Source organism: Heloderma suspectum, chromosome 3, assembly GCF_057233095.1.
Source record: "Heloderma suspectum isolate Gila_16-S chromosome 3, 16-S_ref, whole genome shotgun sequence".
Taxonomy (NCBI): Eukaryota; Metazoa; Chordata; class Lepidosauria; order Squamata; family Helodermatidae; genus Heloderma; species Heloderma suspectum.
The window spans coordinates 8,976,624-8,995,334 of NC_139460.1; the positions used below are offsets into that span (position 1 = coordinate 8,976,624).

Below are 18,711 nucleotides of genomic sequence, written 5' to 3' on the forward strand. Positions count from 1 at the left end.
GCCCACATGCTTCCGTGTCCTTTAGCAGAGTCCCCACTGATGGCTCATCAGCGTGTCCCATTCTGGCCTCCTGAACAAGACCAGGAGCTTGTCCAGCAGGGTCTACAGTTAGAGGGCCTATTAGTGCCGAGCAGGAGAGTGAGGGGAGATGTGACAGAGGTGTAGAATTATGCACGGTGTGGAGAAAGCGGTTAGGGAGACATTTTTCTCCCTCTCTCATAATGCTAGGACCCAGTGGGGTCATCCCATAAAGCTGGCTGGTGGGAGATAAGGAAGGACTTCTTCACACAGCACATAGCTAAACTATGGCTCACACAAGACGTAGTGATGGCCACCAATGTGGGTGGCTTTAAAAGGGGGTTAGACAAATTCATGGAGGAGAAGGCTACCAATGGCTACTAGTCCTGATGCCTATATGCTACTTCCAGTATCATGAGCCTGTGTACACCAGTTGCTGCGGAACATGGGTGGGAGGGTGCTGTTGCACTCAAATCATGCTTGTGGGTTTCTTGTGGGTAGCTGGTTGGCCACTGTGTGAACAGAATGCTGGAGTAGATGGGCCCTTGGTCTGATCCAGCAGGGCTCTTTCTTATGTTCTTAGGAGCTGTCCAGAAAGTAGTTAGACGAGGAACAGGTCAATGTAGGTTTAACAATATAAAACATAACAATTATACAAATAAAATTGTGATAAAATCACCAATATAAAACAAATAAACAAGTCAACACAGGATAAAATACTCTGACTAAGAGGGGAAAAAATATATTGCAGGGGCAAAAATAATAAAAGACTAAAAGACTTTATTTGAGACTTTAAAAGAATTTAAGGCTGCAATCTTAAGGAGGTTTAGACAGAAAAACATCATACAGCATGCTGGGAGTTATAGGACTTTTTTCTGTCTTAACATGCATAGGATTGTGCCTTAAAAGACTTTATATTCAAAGATTTTAAAAGACTGGGAAAACAGGAAAGGCTTAGCCTTGCATGGAAAATCATAGAATCATAGAATAGTACGGTTGGAAGGGGCTTACATAGGGATGTACGAAACTCCCCTTACCTGGCTCCGCCGGGTTCCGCTGGTGGGGGGAGGCGCTCCGACCCTCCCCCCAGAATCCTGGCTGGCTGGCTCCACTCCGCAGGAATTCTGCGGAGCCACTGGCTGGCTCCGCCAGCAGCCAGACATCCGGCCGCGGGCTAGCAGGGATGCAAATGGCGGTGGCTGTAGCCGCAGCTGTTTGCGTCCCTGTAGTCAGCCGTGATAGGCTATGTAAAGACTTACGTAGCCTATCATGTCTGGCTTAAAACAAAAAACAAAAAAACGCGCATTTGCGTTCCTTATTTTTGGCCATCTTAGTCTACGTAAATATTTACATAGACTAAGACAGCAAAAATAAGGGGGAACGCAAATAGCGTCCGCACTGGCATTCAGCCCCACCGAGATCCATGGCGGAATTCTCTGCCATCCCTAAGCCTACAAGGACATCGAGTCCAACCCTCAAAGATAGCAGCATGGGCTCCAGGCAAACTTCCCTTGGGAGAACATTCTAGAGCTGGGGGCCACCACCGAAAAAGCCCTCTCATTGCCACCCTGCAAACCTCAGAATGGGGGACACTTGAAGCAGTCTTCTGTGGATGACCTGAGAGCTGGCAGGTCCCAACATCCAGATTCATGGCCCAACTGAGGCAGGTTACAACCTTATCTCAACAGAGTTCTGCATATATCCTTTCAGGGAGCAATCCTATGTGGATCGATGATTGCCTCCGAGCCCGGGGGCGACCGCCTATCCAGTGCAGGGCAGGAGGAGTGGTGAGGAGCGGATCTCCTCCTTGCTCCCCCTGCCCCGCTTTCGTGGCTAGACTAGGGATGGCCGTGAATTTCTCCACGAATCTCGGGGAGGCCGAATGCCAACGCATTCGGCCCCCTGAAATTGTTGGTGAAGTTCTCCGCCCCCCACCCTGGTTGTCTTTGACTTGAACAAAATGTTTTGTGATTCACTGATAATAGAGAACATGTTTTTCCTTCTACCTCTGCTTTGAAATTTAGACCAACTGCGGCGGGAGGGTAAGTATAGCTCGCCAAACTGCTGAATCATGCCATCTTCACCAAAAATGCATTGTCATTACACTGTCATCTGCTTGGTCATTCATTGATGCTAAACACTGTGGAGCTCTTCCATTTGGCTGCCACTGCTTCCTGAACCCGTTTGTGTAGTGCCATCAACCATTTGCTTGCCGTACAGTCAACAGCTTTGCTAAAAACAAGGACCCGAGTGCAGAAGACGCCTGAACTGAGCATGAAGTATGATGGAAAGCCAATTATTGGGGATTTAGTCACTTATTTTTTAACGCTCATGTTCTGATGAAATAAGCATTATCCGCTAGTCAAATGGCTTTTGCCTTAATGGCTGTGCACAGTTCAATCTTGCATGCATAGAAGTAATGACACTGAATAATGATGTTCTTTTGTACCCTCTTCCCCAAATCATAGGAACCTTGTAGGGATGGCGGAGAATTTCTCCCCGAAACTTCGGGGGGCTGAGCGCCAACGTGTTTGGCCCCCCGAACAAGTTTTGGGGAGAAATCCTCCGCCCCCCCGCCCCCTGCCCCCCCCCCGGGACGGGACTTACCTTCCCTGAATGTCCCTCCCGGCGGCGGGTCCGGCTGGCGGTTCGTCCGGTGTTCGAGCGGGGCGGGAGCGGCAGCCGATCTTTTGACCGGCTGCCGCCACCGCCATTGCAATGAAAGAAAAAAAAAAACACGTCCCCTGATATGCTACGTGACGATTCACGTAGCCTATCACGGCTAGATTTGCAAAGTCAGCCGTGATAGGCTACGTGAATCGTCACGTAGCCTATCACGGGTGACTTAAAAAAAAAAAAGTGTGTACGGATAATGGCGGCCCCCATAGGGAGCCGCCATTCCCGTTCCTTATTTGGTCACTGTAGTCTACGTAAATCTTTACGTAGACTACGGCGAAAATAAGGGCAACGCTATTTGCGTTGCCCTTATTTTTGCCGTAGTCTACGTAAACATTGATGTAGACTACAGCAACTAAATAAGGAACGCGAATGGCGGCTCCCTATGGGGGCCGCCATTCGCGTACGCGCTTTTTTTTTTTAAGTCACCCGTGATAGGCTACGTGACGATTCACGTAGCCTATCACGGCTGACTTTCCAGATCTAGCCGTGATAGGCTACGTGAATCGTCACGTAGCCTATCAGGGGACGTTTTTTGTTTTTTACTTTCGTGTTCGCGGCCGGGCCAGGCGGCAAGCCTCCCCCCCGGCCTGAATTTCGGCCGGGCGAGGCGGGAAGCCTCCCCCCCTGGCCTGAACTTCGCGGGGGGAGCAGCGAAGCGCTCCCCCCCACCGCGAACAAGCTGCGAGAAAAGGTAAGTGACTTTCGTCCACCCCAACCTTGGGTGGTCACTACTTCTGGGGAAGGGGGCAAAAGTGACATAGCAACTTATGATTGTACAGTAGGTGTAGGTGACCTGTTTCCCCTCCAGATGTTTTGACTACAACTCCCATAAGCCCTGGCCAGCAAGACCCATGGTCAGGAATCCAGGGAGTTGTAGCCCAAAAGATCTGGAGGGCACTGGGTTGGAGAGGTTTACACTGACTGATATTATTTGGAAGAGAAATGGGTTACATTCTTCAGTTATAATTGTTGAAAAATGGGATCCAGTTATTGAAAAATGGGAATACTTGCTGTTATCCCAGACTTTCCATAATTTCTATATTAAAATATTTGTTATTATCTGTCAACTACATCTAAAAATATTAGTAGTCAGAGCCTGTTCTACAAGTGCTTACTCTTCATGTAACACAGAGGGTCCTCAACCTTCTTGGGCTGGTGGGCACATTTGGAATTTTGAGAGAGTGTTGTGGGTGCTCTCACAAAATGGCTGCCATGGGGGTGGGGCTTGCCCGTTCATAAAACGGCTGCCATGGTGGGCATGGCCAGTCACAAAACACTTATTCCCAGAAGGCAAACAGGCAAGACTAAAAGGAAAGTAACTTACCCAAGAACCTAAGTACAAAGCAGAGAGGCAGGGTCTGAGCTCTGAAACACAAAACCTCTCTTTTGAACCCAAATACAGATGTTGCTGGAGGGCAGCACTTGGCGTTGCAGGAAGACAGCCTCCCAGTTAAAAAAAATAGTTTTTAGAAATCTTTAAATAAAAATCAGGAGGGGTAAGGAGCCTCACGGGCACCAAGAGGTGGCTGATGGGTACCCCAGATATAACATGTAGCTGGGCTCTCAGCACAATCCAGCTTGGCCATTCTTATGTTCTGTCTTTGTGTGTGTGTGTGTTTGTGTGTGTTTCTCCCTCTAGACTTACACAGGTTCGATACTGGTGGCTGTGAACCCTTATCAGCTGCTCCCGATCTACTCGCCAGATCAGATACGCCTCTACACCAACAAAAAGATCGGGGAGATGCCGCCCCACATCTTTGCCATTGCGGACAACTGCTACTTCAACATGCAGAGAAACAACAAAGACCAGTGTTGCATAATAAGGTGAGTGGGTGAATTTCACAGCTAGTTTGTGGCCATCAAGATCTCTTTGCTTCTGCTCCATTGCAGGTTACATTGAAACACACGAATCAGGGCCACTGGTCCATTTCGTTCCGGTGATGGAGGAGAAATTTATTTGGGCTGAATTTTTATACGAACTTTTACCCACTTAGCACCGATACACAAACCAGAATGCAATTGTGCACCCAAATCCCCAGTTTCAGAGGTTTTGCGATGCAGTTTGCAAATCAAAAAAAGGCACATGCAAATGCATATATTCAGGGGAAGAATACAAAAAAACTCCACATTACATTAGGAGGAATTTGCTTGCAAAAAGTGTATATAGCAGGAGGAAGTGTGTACAAAATGCATTTACTTTGAAAAATGTGCATAAAAATGCATACAAATTTTCATGTGAACTGTTTTTGGCTGAATTTGCAAACTGATGTGGAATTGGCCAAAATGAACTGACAGTAGGGAAAATGAGAAATGGACTGAAATGGAAATTGACAGATTCACCCATTCCCAGCTCTAGCGGTGATAGCACTCCACGGTGTGCATGTGTGTGCGGGGGTCTATTTCCCTCCCTCGCTAGCTGAGATCTTGATTGGAATTGTGGCAAGAGTATCTTCTGTACGGAAAACTCTGCACTGAACTCTTCCGCTTTTGGGCAAGGGACCACAGATTCAACCTCTGGCATCTCTAGTTAAGAGGTAACACAGAGGAGAAAGACGTGTGTGTGTGTGTGTGATTGTAGAGAGCCGTGGCCATGAAGCAACAGGCACATCAAAGCTTTGTCGTTCTTAGTCTTGGTGGGATCAGGCAGTTTGGTCACAGTCATGTCTTTCGGTCGTTGCAGTGGCGAATCCGGTGCAGGGAAGACAGAAAGCACCAAGCTGATTTTGCAGTTCCTGGCCGCCATCAGTGGGCAACACTCTTGGATTGAGCAGCAGGTTCTAGAAGCCAACCCCATACTAGAAGGTGGGTGCTTGAATCTCGTCTGGGGTGAGGGGGGATGTAGAGAGATCGATATAAGAGCCAGTGTGGTGTAGTGGTTAGAGTGTTGGACTAGGACAGGGGAGACCTGGCTTCAAGTCTTCTCTTGTCCATGAAGCTCACTGGGTGACTTTGGGCCAGTCACTGACAGGCTAAGCTACCTCACAGGGTTGTTGTGAAGATAAAATGGAGATGAGGAGGAGGAAGTATATGATAAACATTAGGCCTGTGGTGTTCTATGAAAATTAATCCACTAATGTATTAAAATTTTCTGATCAGAGCTGCCCCTGCTTTAATATAGCAGATTTTTTAAAAATAAAATGTACTGTTTTAATAGAATTAATTATAAATACTCCAGTGGCAAGTGCCACATGAGGAGAGAGCCATTTCCATCACTGTGACAGAGAAGGGAATGCTTCTTGTAAGAGGATGCCTGTTGTGGCGTGGATGGGCGTGATCTGAAAAAGACAGTGCTTTTTTCTTCAGAATTACTGTGAACTGACGTGCAGATTTATGCAGATCTAAGCCATCGATTTGTTATTGGGGCGGGGAGGAACTACCTTACTTGATCAACTATGGGCGCAATTCTATGCATATTAATTTTTGTGAACCGCCCAGAGAGCTTTGGCTATTGGGCGGTATAGAAATGAAATGAAATGAAATGAATGAATGAATGAATGAATGAATAAATAAATAAATGCGTAGACAGAAAAAAGGCCAACAACTCCCAGCATTCCCCAGCCAGTATGGCTGGCTGGGGAATGCTGGGACTTCTTTGCTTTTTTTCTGTCTACGCATGCATAGGATTGCCCCCTACGATTCCTTTCTTGATTCTGAAAACTTTTGAGAGATCTCTTGTTGTTGTTGTTCAGTCGTTCAGTCGTGTCCGACTCTTCGTGACCCCATGGACCATAGCACGCCAGGCCTTCCTGTCCTGCGCTCTCTCCCGGAGTGTGCTCAAGTTCATATTCATTGCATCTGTGATGCTATCTAGCCATCTCATCCTCTGCCGTCCCCTTCTCCTTTTGCCTTCAGTCTTTCCCAGCATCAGGGTCTTTTCCAGGGAGTTTTCTCTTCGCATTAGGTGGCCAAAATATTGGAGCTTCAGCTTCAGTATCTGTCCTTCCAATGAGCACTCAGGGTTGATTTCCTTTAGGATGGACTGATTTGACCTCCTTGCAGTCCAGGGGACTCGTAAGAGTCTTCTCCAGCACCACAGTTCGAAAGCATCAATTCTTCGGCGCTCAGCCTTCCTTATAGTCCAGCTCTCACAGCCATACATTACTACTGGGAAAACCATAGCTTTGATTAGACGGACCTTTGTCGGCAAGGTGATGTCTCTGCTTCTTACTATGCTGTCTAGGTTGGCCATAGCTTTCCTCCCAAGGAGCAAGCGTCTTTTAATTTCATGGCTACAGTCACCGTCTGCGGTGATCTTGGAGCCCAAGAAAGTAAAATCTGTCACTGCTTCCATTTCTTCCCCTTCTATATGCCAGGAAGTGATGGGGCCAGATGCCATGATCTTCGTTTTTTTAATGTTGAGTTTCAAACCAGCTTTTGCACTCTCCTCTTTCACCCTCAACAAGAGGCTCTTTAGATCCTCTTCGCTTTCTGCCATCAGGGTGGTATCGTCTGCATATCGGAGGTTGTTGATAATTCTCCCAGCAATCTTAATTCCGACCTCTGATTCATCCAACCCGGCATTTCTCATGATGTACTCTGCATATAAGTTAAATAAGCAGGGTGACAATATGCAGCCTTGTCGTACTCCTTTCCCAATTTTGAACCAATCGGTTGTTCCATTTCTGGTTCTTACTGTTGCTTCTTGACCCTGGTACAGGTTTCTCAGGAGACAGGTAAAGTGGTCTGGTACTCCCATCACTTTAAGAATTTGCCACAGTTTGTTGTGATCCACACAATCAAAGGCTTTAGCGTAGTCAATGAAGCAGAAATAGACGTTTTTCTGGAATTCTCTTGCTTTCTCCATGATGCAGCGAATGTTGGCGATTTGATCTCTAGTTCCTCTGCCTCTTCTAAACCCAGCTTGTACTTCCGGTAGTTCTCGGTTCGCATACTGCTGAAGCCTAGCTTGTAGGATTTTGAGCATCACCTTGCTGGCATGTGAAATGAGCGCAATTGTGCGGTAGTTTGAACACTCTTTGGCGTTGCCCTTCTTTGGAATTGGAATGTAAACTGACCTTTTCCAGTCTTGTGGCCACTGTTGAGTGTTCCAGATTTGTTGACATATTGAATGCAGCACTTTAACAGCATCATCTTTTAGGATTTTAAATAGTTCGGCTGGAATACTGTCATCTCCGCTAGCTTTGTTGTTACTAATGCTTCCTAAGGCCCACTTGACTTCACTCTCTAGGATGTCCGGCTCAAGTTCAATGACCGCACTATCATGGCTATCAGGGACATTCAGCTCTTTCCTGTATAGTTCTTCTGTGTATTCTTGCCACCTCTTCTTAATCTCATCTGCTTCTGTGAGGTCCCTGCCTTCTTTGTCCTTTATCATGCCCGTCTTTGCACAAAACGTTCCCTTGAGATCTCCGATTTTCTTGAAAAGATCTCTAGTCTTTCCCATTCTGTTGTTTTCCTCGATTTCTTTGCATTGTTCATTTAAGAAGGCCTTCTTGTCTCTCCTTGCTATTCTCTGGAACTCTGCGTTCAGTTGGGTATATCTTCCCCTTTCTCCCTTGCTTTTCGCTTCCCTTCTTTCCTCAGCTACTTGTAAAGCCTCCTCAGACAGCCACTTGGCTTTCTTGCATTTCTTTTTCTTTGGGATGGATTTCGTTGCTGCCTCCTGAACAATGTTACGGACCTCCGTCCATAGTTCCTCAGGCACTCTGTCTATCAGGTCTAATCCCTGAAATCTATTCCTCACCTCCACTGTATATTCATCAGGGATATGATTTAGGTCATACCTGAACGGTTTAGTGGTTTTCCCAACGTTCTTCAATTTAAGACGAAATTTTGCAAGAAGGAGCTCATGATCTGAGCCACAGTCAGCTCCAGGTCTTGTTTTTACTGACTGTATGGAGCTTCTCCATCTTTGGCTGCAAAGGACATAATCAATCTGATTTCGATATTGACCATCTGGTGACGTCCATGTGTAGAGTCGCCTCTTGTGCTGTTGGAAAAGAGTGTTTGCTATGATCAGCATGTTCTCTTGGCAAAACTCTATTAGCTTTTGTCCTGCTTCATTTTGTACACCAAGGCCATGCCTGCCTGTTATCCCGGTGATTTCTTGATTTCCTACTTTAGCATTCCAATCCCCTATGATGAAGAGGACATCTTTTTTTGGTGTTAGTTCTAGAAGGTGTTGTAGGTCTTCATAGAACCGATCAACCTCAGCTTCTTCGGCCTCAGTGGTTGGGGCATAGACTTGAATTACTGTGATGTTGAATGGTTTGCCTTGGATTCGTACTGAGATCATTCTATCATTTTTAAGATTGTACCCCAGTACTGCTTTTCCCACCCTTTTGTTGACTATGAGTGCTACTCCATTTCTTCTAAGGGATTCTTGCCCACAATAGTAGATATGATGGTCACCTGAATTAAATTCACCCATGCCTGTCCATTTTAGTTCGCTGATTCCCAAGATGTCGATGTTCAGTCTTGCCATCTCATGTTTGACCACCTCCAGCTTACCTTGATTCATTGATCTGACATTCCAGGTTCCTAAACAATATTGTTCTTTACAGCATCGGATTTTCTTTTCACCGCCAGACACATCCACAGCTGAGTGTCCTTTCGGGTTTGGCCCAGCCGCTTCACTCTTTCTGGCGCTACTTGGAAATACCCTCTGCTCTTCCCCAATAGCATATTGGACACCTTCCGACCTGAGGGGCTCATCTTCCGGCGTCATATCTTTTAGCCTTGTGATACGTTCCATGAGGTTTTCTTGGCAAGAATACTGGAGTGGGTTGCCATTTCCTTCTCCAGTGGACCACATTTTGTCAGAACTCTCTGCCATGACCTGTCCGTCTTGGGTGGCCCTGCACGGCATAGCTTATGGCTTCACTGAGTTACGCAAGCCCCTTCACCACAACAAGGCAGTGATCCATGAAGGGGAGAGATCTCTTAGTAACACAATATTTTTTTGTACACCTGTAGCCTTTGGGAATGCAAAGACAATTCGCAATGACAACTCCAGCCGGTTTGGTAAATACATCGACATCCATTTCAACAAGCGAGGGGCTATCGAGGGAGCCAAGATTGAGCAGTACCTGCTGGAGAAGTCTCGTGTTTGTCGACAGGTGAGGGCATTCATATGGCACGGGTTGGGACGCTCGTTTTCCACAAGCGTGACTCTGGGCTCATTCTTCCAAGGCAGGGGTGTTGAACCTCAGGCTGAAAGAGGTTCCATACTCCTGCATCGCATGCACTTTAGGCATTGTAATGCTGTGCGGGCCCAGGCAGTTAGCGGCAGAATGCAGGGCTGTGCAGGTTGACCCTTTTCACAATCTGCACTGAACCCACTGGGGCTGTACTATGGTGTCAGCATCCATCCTGCATCTGGCCAGGTCTTGGGGCCAAAGTACACATTAGAGCTGCCGAGAAACAGTGGTTCAATCAAAGATTTGTGAAATTGAGAGTCCTTCAAGAAGAAACGGTTCTTATGCGGTTGTACCCCACCGCACAATTTTGGGTCACCCTACACTTTAATGCTCAGTGTGTAGCATCCAGCTACATCTCATGTTTTTCTTTAATTAATTACAGCCATGGGGGCTGTTACTGGGATCACAGTGTGCAGGGAGGGGAGGTTTTATTCCTCCTCTCCCCAGCTGTGACACACACACACACACACACACACACACACCCTCCCCGTGAAAATCGTCTGTCCTGTGCAGATACCAGGCTTGGAAAAAAAACGTCCCATTGGGGCCAATGGGAACCTTTTAACTAAGCCTCATTACCACATCAAGGGGCCATTTTGAGGGAGGGGGCACAGCTGGGGAGGAAAGGGATAAGCCTCACCTCCTCAAAAGCTGGGATCCCAATAACAATTCCCCCTCCCCACCTCCATGGCTGTAATTAACACCATGGTCGATGTTGGCATCGATGATTTTATTGTATTTTATTATTTATTTGTGATTTTAGAATTATGATTTTAATGGTGTGTAATATGTGCTGCATTGATTTTATATAGGATGCTAGCCAGCCTGGGCTCCTTGTGAGGAAGGGTGAGATAAAAATCAAATACATTAATAAAGCATAATAATGCAGAGTACATCATGAGAAACGCTGGGTTGGATGAATCACAGGTCGGAATTAAAATTGCCGGGAGAATTATCAACAACCTCAGATACACAGATGATACCACCATAATGGCAGAAAGTGAAGAGGATCTCAAGAGCCTCTTGTTGAGGGTGAAAAAGGAGAGTGCAAAAGCTGGTTTGAAACTCAACATTAAAAAAACGAAAATCATGGCATCTGGCCCCATCACTTCCTGGCATATGGAAGGGGAAGAAATGGAAGCAGTGCCAGATTTTACTTTCTTGGGCTCCAAGATCAATGCAGATGGTGACTGTAGCCATGAAATTAAAAGATGCTTGCTCCTTGGGAGGAAAGCTATGGCAAACCTAGACAGCATAGTAAGAAGCAGAGATATCACCTTGCCGACAAAGTTTCGTAGAATCAAAGCTATGGTTTTCCCAGTAGGAACGTATGGCTGTGAGAGCTGGACTATAAGGAAGGCTGAGCGCCGAAGAATTGATGCTTTCGAACTGTGGTGCTGGAGAAGACTCTTACAAGTCCCCTGGACTGCAAGGAGGACAAATCAGTCAGTCCTAAAGGAAATCAACCCTGAGTGCTCATTGGAAGGACAGATACTGAAGCTGAAGCTCAAATATTTTGGCCACCTAATGTGAAGAGAAAACTAAGGATTAGAGAAAACTAGGAAGAGTAGGGATGTCAGAGAATTTTGCCACGAATCACGAATGCCAGTGCATTCGGCCCCCCGAAATTGGTGGCGAAACGGTCTGCCACCCCCCCCCCCCGGGACGGGACTTACATTGGGCGAATCCTCCTGGCGGTGGCGGCTCCAGCGGCAGTGTGGCGGCAGTGCGGCGGCCAGTCTTCCGACTGGCTGCCGCCACCGCCATTTCCAGTAAAAAAAACAATAACCAAAAAAACGTGATAGGCTACGTAAAGATTTACGTAGCCTATCACGGCTAGATTTTTTAAAAAATACCGTGATAGGCTACGTAAATCTTTACGTAGCCTATCACGGCTGAGTAAAAAAACAAACAAACCGCGCGTATGCAAATGGCGGCACCCATGGGCGCCGCCATTTGCGTTCCTTATTTTGGCACGTCTAGTCTACGTAAACATTTACATAGACTACGGCGAAAATAAGGGGAACGCAAATAGCGTAGCATCTATGGGTTGCTACGTAGCATCTATGGGTTGCATACCCCTGGGCGCCGCCATTTGCGTATGCGCTGTTTTTGTTTTGTTTTGTTTTAACTTAGCCATGATAGGCTACATAAACATTTACGTAGCCTATCATGGCTGACTGCAGGGACGCAAACAGCAGCGGCTATGGCCGCTGCCATTTGCATCCCGGCCGGCCAGGATTCGGGGGTGGAGGGACGGAGCGCCTCCCCCCCAGCCAGAATTTCGGGGAGGAGGGACGGAGTGCCTCCCCCCCGGCCAGAATTTCGGGGGGAGGGACGGAGCGCCTCCCCCCCTCCAGAATTTCAGGGGGAGGGACGGGGCTCCTCCCCCCCCACAAATAAAGTTTCATTCAAGGTAAGTGACTTTTGTACATCCCTACTTACGAGTCCCCTGGACTGCAAGGAGGTCAAATCAGTCAATCCTAAGGGAAATCAACCCTGAGTGCTCCTTGGAAGGACAGATACTGAATAGGGATGTACGAAAGGGACTTACCTTGTCCCGCAGCTTGCTTTGCGGTGGGGGGGAGGCGCTTCGCTTCTCCCCCCGAAATTCAGGCCAGGGGGGAGGCGCCCCGCCTCGCCCGGCCGAAATTCAGGCCGGGGGGGGAGGCGCCCTGACTCGCCCAGCCTAAATTCAGGCCGGGGAGAAGCGCCCTGTCTCCCCGGCCACGAAAGAAAAAGTGGAAAAAACAACAACAAAAAAACACCCCATGATAAGCTACGTAACGATTAATGTAGCCTATCACGGCTAGATTTCCAAAGTCAGCCGTGATAGGCTACGTAAATCGTTACGTAGCCTATCCCGGGTGACTTTGAAAAAAAAAAACGCGTACGCAAATGGCGGCGCCCTATTGGCGCCGCCATTTGCGTTCCTTATTTGGTCCCGGTAGTCTACGTAAAGATTTACGTAGGCTACGGCAAAAATAAGGGCAACGCTATTTGCGTTGCCTTTATTTTCGCCGTAGTCTACGTAAATCTTTATGTAGACTACCGGGACCAAATGAGGAACGCAAATGGCGGTGCCCATAGGGCGCCGCCATTTGCGTACGCACTTTTTTTTTTTCAAAGTCACCCGGGATAGGCTACGTAACAATTTAAGTAGCCTATCACGGCTGACTTTGGAAATCTAGCCGTGATAGGCTACGTTAATCGTTACATAGCCTATCACGGGGTTTTGTTTTGTTTTTTACTTGATTTTGTAATGGCGGCGGCAGCAGCCAGTCGGAAGACCGGCTGCTGCCCCCGCCCCCACCGAATCGCCGCTGAACCGCTGCTGGGACCCGCCGCCGGGAGCGATGTTCACCAAAGGTAAGTCCCATCCCGGGGGGGGGGCGGAGAATTTCACCGCCAATTTCGGGGGAGCGAATGCATTGGCATTCGGCCTCCCAGAGATTCGGGGAGAAATTCTCCGCCATCCCTAATACTGAAGCTGAAGCTCAAATATTTTGGCCACCTAATGCGAAGAGAAAACTCTGGAAAAGACCCTGATGCTGGGGAAGACTGAAGGCAAAAGGAGAAGGGGACGGCAGAGGATGAGATGGCTAGATAGCATCACCGATGCAATGAATATGAATTTGAGCACACTCCGGGAGAGAGCGCAGAACAGGAAGGCCTGGCATGCTATGGTCCATGGGGTCACAAAGAGTCGGACACGACTGAACGACTGAACAACACGACATGCATAGGCTTGCACTATTAGGGCGCAATCCTATGCACGTTTAGACAGAAAAATGTCCTACACCTCCCAGGATTCAGATTGCAAGATTCTGCTTTTACTGAAGTGTATGTGTAATCTATTCCCCCCCCCGCCGCCTTTTTTTCTTTCTTTCTCGAATATTGTAATATTTGAAACTGAGGATTTTAGTATATGTTGTTGTATTGTTTTAAATTTTGTTTTCTCTCTTTTTGGTTTTGTTATGTTTTTGTTTTGTTTTGTTAAAATTCACAATTAAAAAAATGGGGGGGGAGAGTCAGCTTTACATGGTACAGAATTTAGGTTAGTTTGGCTGAGAGGTGCCTCCTCCTCCTCATCATCATCGAGACCACACTGGGCAAATGAGAATTAAATCGTGAGCTAGGTGGCCTGGCACATCACCACATCCTCCCACACCAAGCCCTGCACAAATCCACTCCACCTACCCACCCAATTTGCCAGTTTGGGGTCATGTGGATTGTTCCTAATCCACCTCGCAGGGCTGTTGTGAGGAAGATAAATCAAATCTGACTCGTAAAGTAATGCAGACGAGGCCTAAAAGAGCTTTACCCCTCCCTCCTCTTCCCTTCAGGCCCAAGACGAGAGGAACTACCACGTGTTTTACTGCATGCTGAAAGGAATGACGCCAGAGCAGAAGAAGCTTCTAGGTCTCAGGAAAGCAGCTGACTATAACTACCTCTCAATGGTGAGGGCAACGCTGAGCAGTTTTAAGGCGAAGGAGGGGGGGCTGTGTTAAGATCAAGGGGTGGAGATTTTATTTATTATTAATGTCTGTTATTTATTATTAATTAAATTTACTAAAGTAAACTTACAAAATTAAATTAAATTAAATTTACAAAATTAAATTAACAAAATTAAATTAAATTTACAAAACTAAATTAAATGTACAAAATTAAATTAAATTAAATGTACAAAATTAAATTAAATGTACAAAATTAAATTTACAAAAATTAAATTAAATGCACAACATTAAATTAAATGTACAAAATTTAATTAAATTACATTTACAAAATTAAATTAAGTTTACAAAATTACATTACATTACATTACCTTTACAAAATTAAATTAAGTTTACAAAAAGATAGAGCAATCCTACGGGAGGTTGGGTGGGAGATAGAATTGCCTTTCCCAGGGCACTACTGGGCTCATACCAGCAGGGTGGAAGGGAGGGAAGATCAGCTTTTTTTCATTTTTCTTCCCTCCCCGCTTTTTTAAAAATTTGACAATTTTCCACTCATTGGCTGTAATGCGCCCCCCCACTCACACACCAATTCCAGGAACATGTTCTGCAGATCCTTGCCCTTTCTGCAATACAGCTCCTACATGACCATGGAGCACCCACTTTTTGCCTCCGCTAACATCGGAGCTCTGACGTTGGAGCCACAAGAACTGCAGATGTTTCCTTGGCAGCTGGGAGGGCTTTGTGAGCTTGGATCTTACTGTCTACAGCCAGACCTCGCACTCTGCCCTCAAAGGAGTAGATCGAAACATCCTATAGCCTCTGGGATGCCCTCGCAGGGACCATAAGATTGCAGCCTAAAACAATTAAAAGGTAAATAATCTCCCTCCCCCCAAAAAAAGTTAAAAGCCACAAAATGATAAAAGCAGTTTAAAGGGTCAGCAGCATTAATACTGCATCTAAAAAGCTTGGTAAATAAAACAGGTTTTCACCTGGTGCTGAAAGTACAATAAAATAGGTGCCAGGTGAATCCCTCTAAGGAAAGTGTTCCAGAACTGGGGTGCCACCAAAGAGAAGGCCCTCTCTCTGGTAGCCATCTGCCTCAGCTTAGATGTTTTGGAAACAGCGATGGCAAGGGATCATGCTAAAAGAAAAAAAAGATGTAAGCTAAGGGTTCATTTCCTTTTGGAGTTCATAAAGCAATTAAGTGCAATAACAAGGGTCACTCAGGTGCAGAGCTAATTAACAGTTCTGGAGGCGTCTGAGAGACTTGGGTGCAAACATGGGTCACAAGGGCAGGGGAAATTTGCCTAACACCCAGGTGGAGGCAAATAAGTTTCCTTTTTAGCCTGGGTTTCTTATGAATAAAAACCCTAGCTTGTTCAGTATGTCCTGTAGTAGTGGTGGTTTCATTCCAACTCTGATTCTATGAGTGTCTTGACTCAAATTCAAGGAGTGGTTGGAGACCTCAAGTGTGGAAAAGATTTTTCTCCCTTGCCCTTTCCGCCCTCTGCTGGTTTTAGTTGCAAATTATTTATTTATTTAGTATTAGCTGCTTTTTTGATTGTTCCAGTTTGCTGCTTTGTTTTCAGTGGTTTTTTTATTGTTTTCAGTGGTTGAGTTTTCACCTCCTTGAAGGGCCTTGGGTGCAAAAAGCGAGATGCAGATACTTGGGGAGGGGCCATAGCTCAGTGTGATAGAGCACATGCCTGGCATGCAGAAAGTCCCAGGTTTGATCCCTGGCTTCTCCAGGTAGGGCAAGGAAAGAATCCTGACTGAAACACTCGAGAGCCGCTGCCAGTCAGTGTCAACAATACAGATGGACAGTATAAGGCAACTTCTGATGTTCCTAAGTTCCTTTCATCAACAATAAATAAATCAGCCAGCCAGCCCTGGGCTGCACCTATCCCGAAGATGCCCCATGGTGGGGGGAGGGGGAAAGTGAGGGGCATGCCAGTGGCAGAGGGAAAACTGGGAAAACACCAGTAGAGCGCTGGTGGGGAGAGCACCGGTGGGGGAGAGACTGCACTTTGTGGGTCCTAAGGGATGCAGTACTACCGGGTCCTCTGCTCCTTGCCTGGTCTGCTGATGGGTTTGTGAGCTATGCCTTCTCACTAGGGTAACTGCATTACCTGTGATGGCCGAGATGACAGCAAAGAGTACTCCAATATCCGAGCAGCGATGAAAGTCCTCATGTTCACTGACACCGAGAACTGGGAGATCTCCAAGCTCCTGGCTGCAATCTTGCATATGGGGAACTTGCGGTATGAAGGTAGTATACACAGCACATAGGGGCCTGCTTCTCAGTCGGACAGTGGTGGTGGTAAACCGAATCTTGCCAGAGAGACAGTTAATAATTTTGTTATGGCTGCTGGCTGGCTGGGGAACAAAGAAAGGAGGCAAAATAGACTGTTGTGACATAATAAAATGCCCTTATAAAAAATGGCGGGTGCATTTTGGTAGAGCCTTCTTTTAGGGCAAAGAAAGAAAGCAAGCAAGAGAAATGAATCAACTATAATAAGATTATTAAAAACATACTACCAGTGGAGGGTGGTGGCTCTGATTTCGGTGGGGCTATGACTCCATTCTCGGTTTCAGCCAGAACCAGCCAGAACTCTAAAGGAGCTATCCAAGGTGTGGATAGCTCCTTTAGAGTTCTGATGGGTTCTGACTGAAACCCGGAGCAGTTTCACTGCCCACAGAGCGATCTTAGAGTGAGCTAAAGAAGGCTGGGTGCACCTAAGGGTGCAGAGGGCTTCTCCTTGAGGATCTGAGACAGAGCAGCAAGCCTGCTGTCTGCCAGGAGTATGAATGCTCTTTCTGCCACCACCTTCGCCTGCCTTCCCCAACCTGGTGCTCTCCGGATGCTTTGGACTACAACTCCCATAATCACTGACAACTGGCCATGCTGGCTGAGGCTGATGGGAAATGTAGTCCAAAACATCTGGAGGGCACCTGGTTGGGGAAGATGCAGATCTACTTGTTCATTTGTAAATCAAGTAAATTTTACAAAACAGCATCAGACTCCATTGTTCCCTCTTCCAAAGGAAACTAAAGCTGAAATACCACGCATCGTGAAGTAGCAGTATTATGGGAACACGTAACTGCATATATGTGATTTTGTGTCATTAAAGGTGCAATCCTTTGCATGCTTAGACAGAAAAAAGTCCTACAACTCCCAGCATTCCTGGGAGTTGTAGGACTTTTTTTCCATCTTAACATGTCTAGGGTTGCTCCTTAAGACTGGCCAAGGACAAGGAGAAGGTGGAGGTGAAGGAGAAGGAGAAGGTGAGTGTGTGGAACCAAGCTCACCTCAAAAGTGCTTCCTGTGATCTGTCTGTTTGTAAAAGAGGAGGGGTGTGAAAGCCTCCAAGGTAAAATGAGCCTTTCATGGCCTAACTTAGGAATCAAGTGTGCCATTTTGGGTCATGCATAGGCTGTTGTAGGGTTGTGGGGTGGTTTGTTACCCACTCCATCAAGCCACCTTGGCCGGGTTCGCACAACATGAGTTCTCACTGAGTTGGAAAATCTAGCCCTGGGCTGTCCCACTTGAGACTGCAGGTAGGGGGATTCCATGAGGGAATGCTCCATGCCAGCACAGGACTGACTCCCCTGCAGAAAGTGGAGGTGCATTCCTAAACCAGCCATCTTTCTGCATCCGCGCTCCGCCTTCTTTCTGATTTACCCCTGCACAGCTCGAACCTATGACAACCTGGATGCCTGCGAGGTTGTTCACTCTGCTTCACTGATTACTGCTGCTTCCTTACTAGAGGTGAGCTGGATTTCTCCATTCCTTGTCTTGTTTGCTCACACTTGGATCATCTTTAGAACAGACAAGTGGAAACTGCAACAAAATGTTGCAGGGTGGAATGGTCCTGTTCATGTGCATAGTTTCTTTGTTCATAGGCAGTTAGTGACTGTTCTTTTCAATGCACCCAGGTTGATCCGCAGGATTTGATGAATTGTCTCACCAGCCGGACTATTATTACAAAGGGGGAGACGGTCTCCACCCCACTCAGCATGGAACAGGCACTGGATGTCAGGGATGCTTTTGTAAAGGTAAAGTCTGGATCAGGCCCTTGTCTCTTCCTCTGTCCCTTCTTCTTTCCTTTCATCCATAATTATAGAATCATAATCTTCTTGCTGAGAAGGATCTTTCCTCCTGAGAAATCCCTAGTACCCTTCACAAAACTAAATTTCCTAAGATTCCCTGGGAAGGGGCAACGACTGCAGGGGGTCAGTTTACATCTGTAGTGTTGATATGGTCTGCCTGAGATTGAAACCTTGATGGTGCCACCAAGGCTGCTGGGGGAGGGTGGGCAGAGCAGTGGAGTTTGGTGACTCCGATGTCAAGGGGGCAGTGAATCCGCTCCAGGGTTCAGTCAGAACTAGTCAGAACT

At 46.8% G+C, this 18,711-nt stretch overlaps 1 protein-coding gene across 2 annotated transcripts in view; it reads left to right on the forward strand.

Moving 5' to 3' along the window:
• MYO7A (myosin VIIA) overlaps positions 1-18,711 on the forward strand; it is a 144,141-nt gene that overhangs the window by 14,030 nt on the left and 111,400 nt on the right. The window contains exons 4-11 of one of the 2 annotated variants that reach the window (XM_084841598.1): positions 2,043-2,069; positions 4,337-4,521; positions 5,378-5,499; positions 9,634-9,776; positions 14,204-14,317; positions 16,430-16,583; positions 18,007-18,083; positions 18,251-18,370. In XM_084841598.1, coding sequence (XP_084697724.1) covers positions 2,043-2,069; positions 4,337-4,521; positions 5,378-5,499; positions 9,634-9,776; positions 14,204-14,317; positions 16,430-16,583; positions 18,007-18,083; positions 18,251-18,370 — 942 coding nt within the window. The remainder of the gene's footprint in view (positions 1-2,042; positions 2,070-4,336; positions 4,522-5,377; positions 5,500-9,633; positions 9,777-14,203; positions 14,318-16,429; positions 16,584-18,006; positions 18,084-18,250; positions 18,371-18,711) is intronic. The other variant, XM_084841596.1, reaches the window with a different exon arrangement.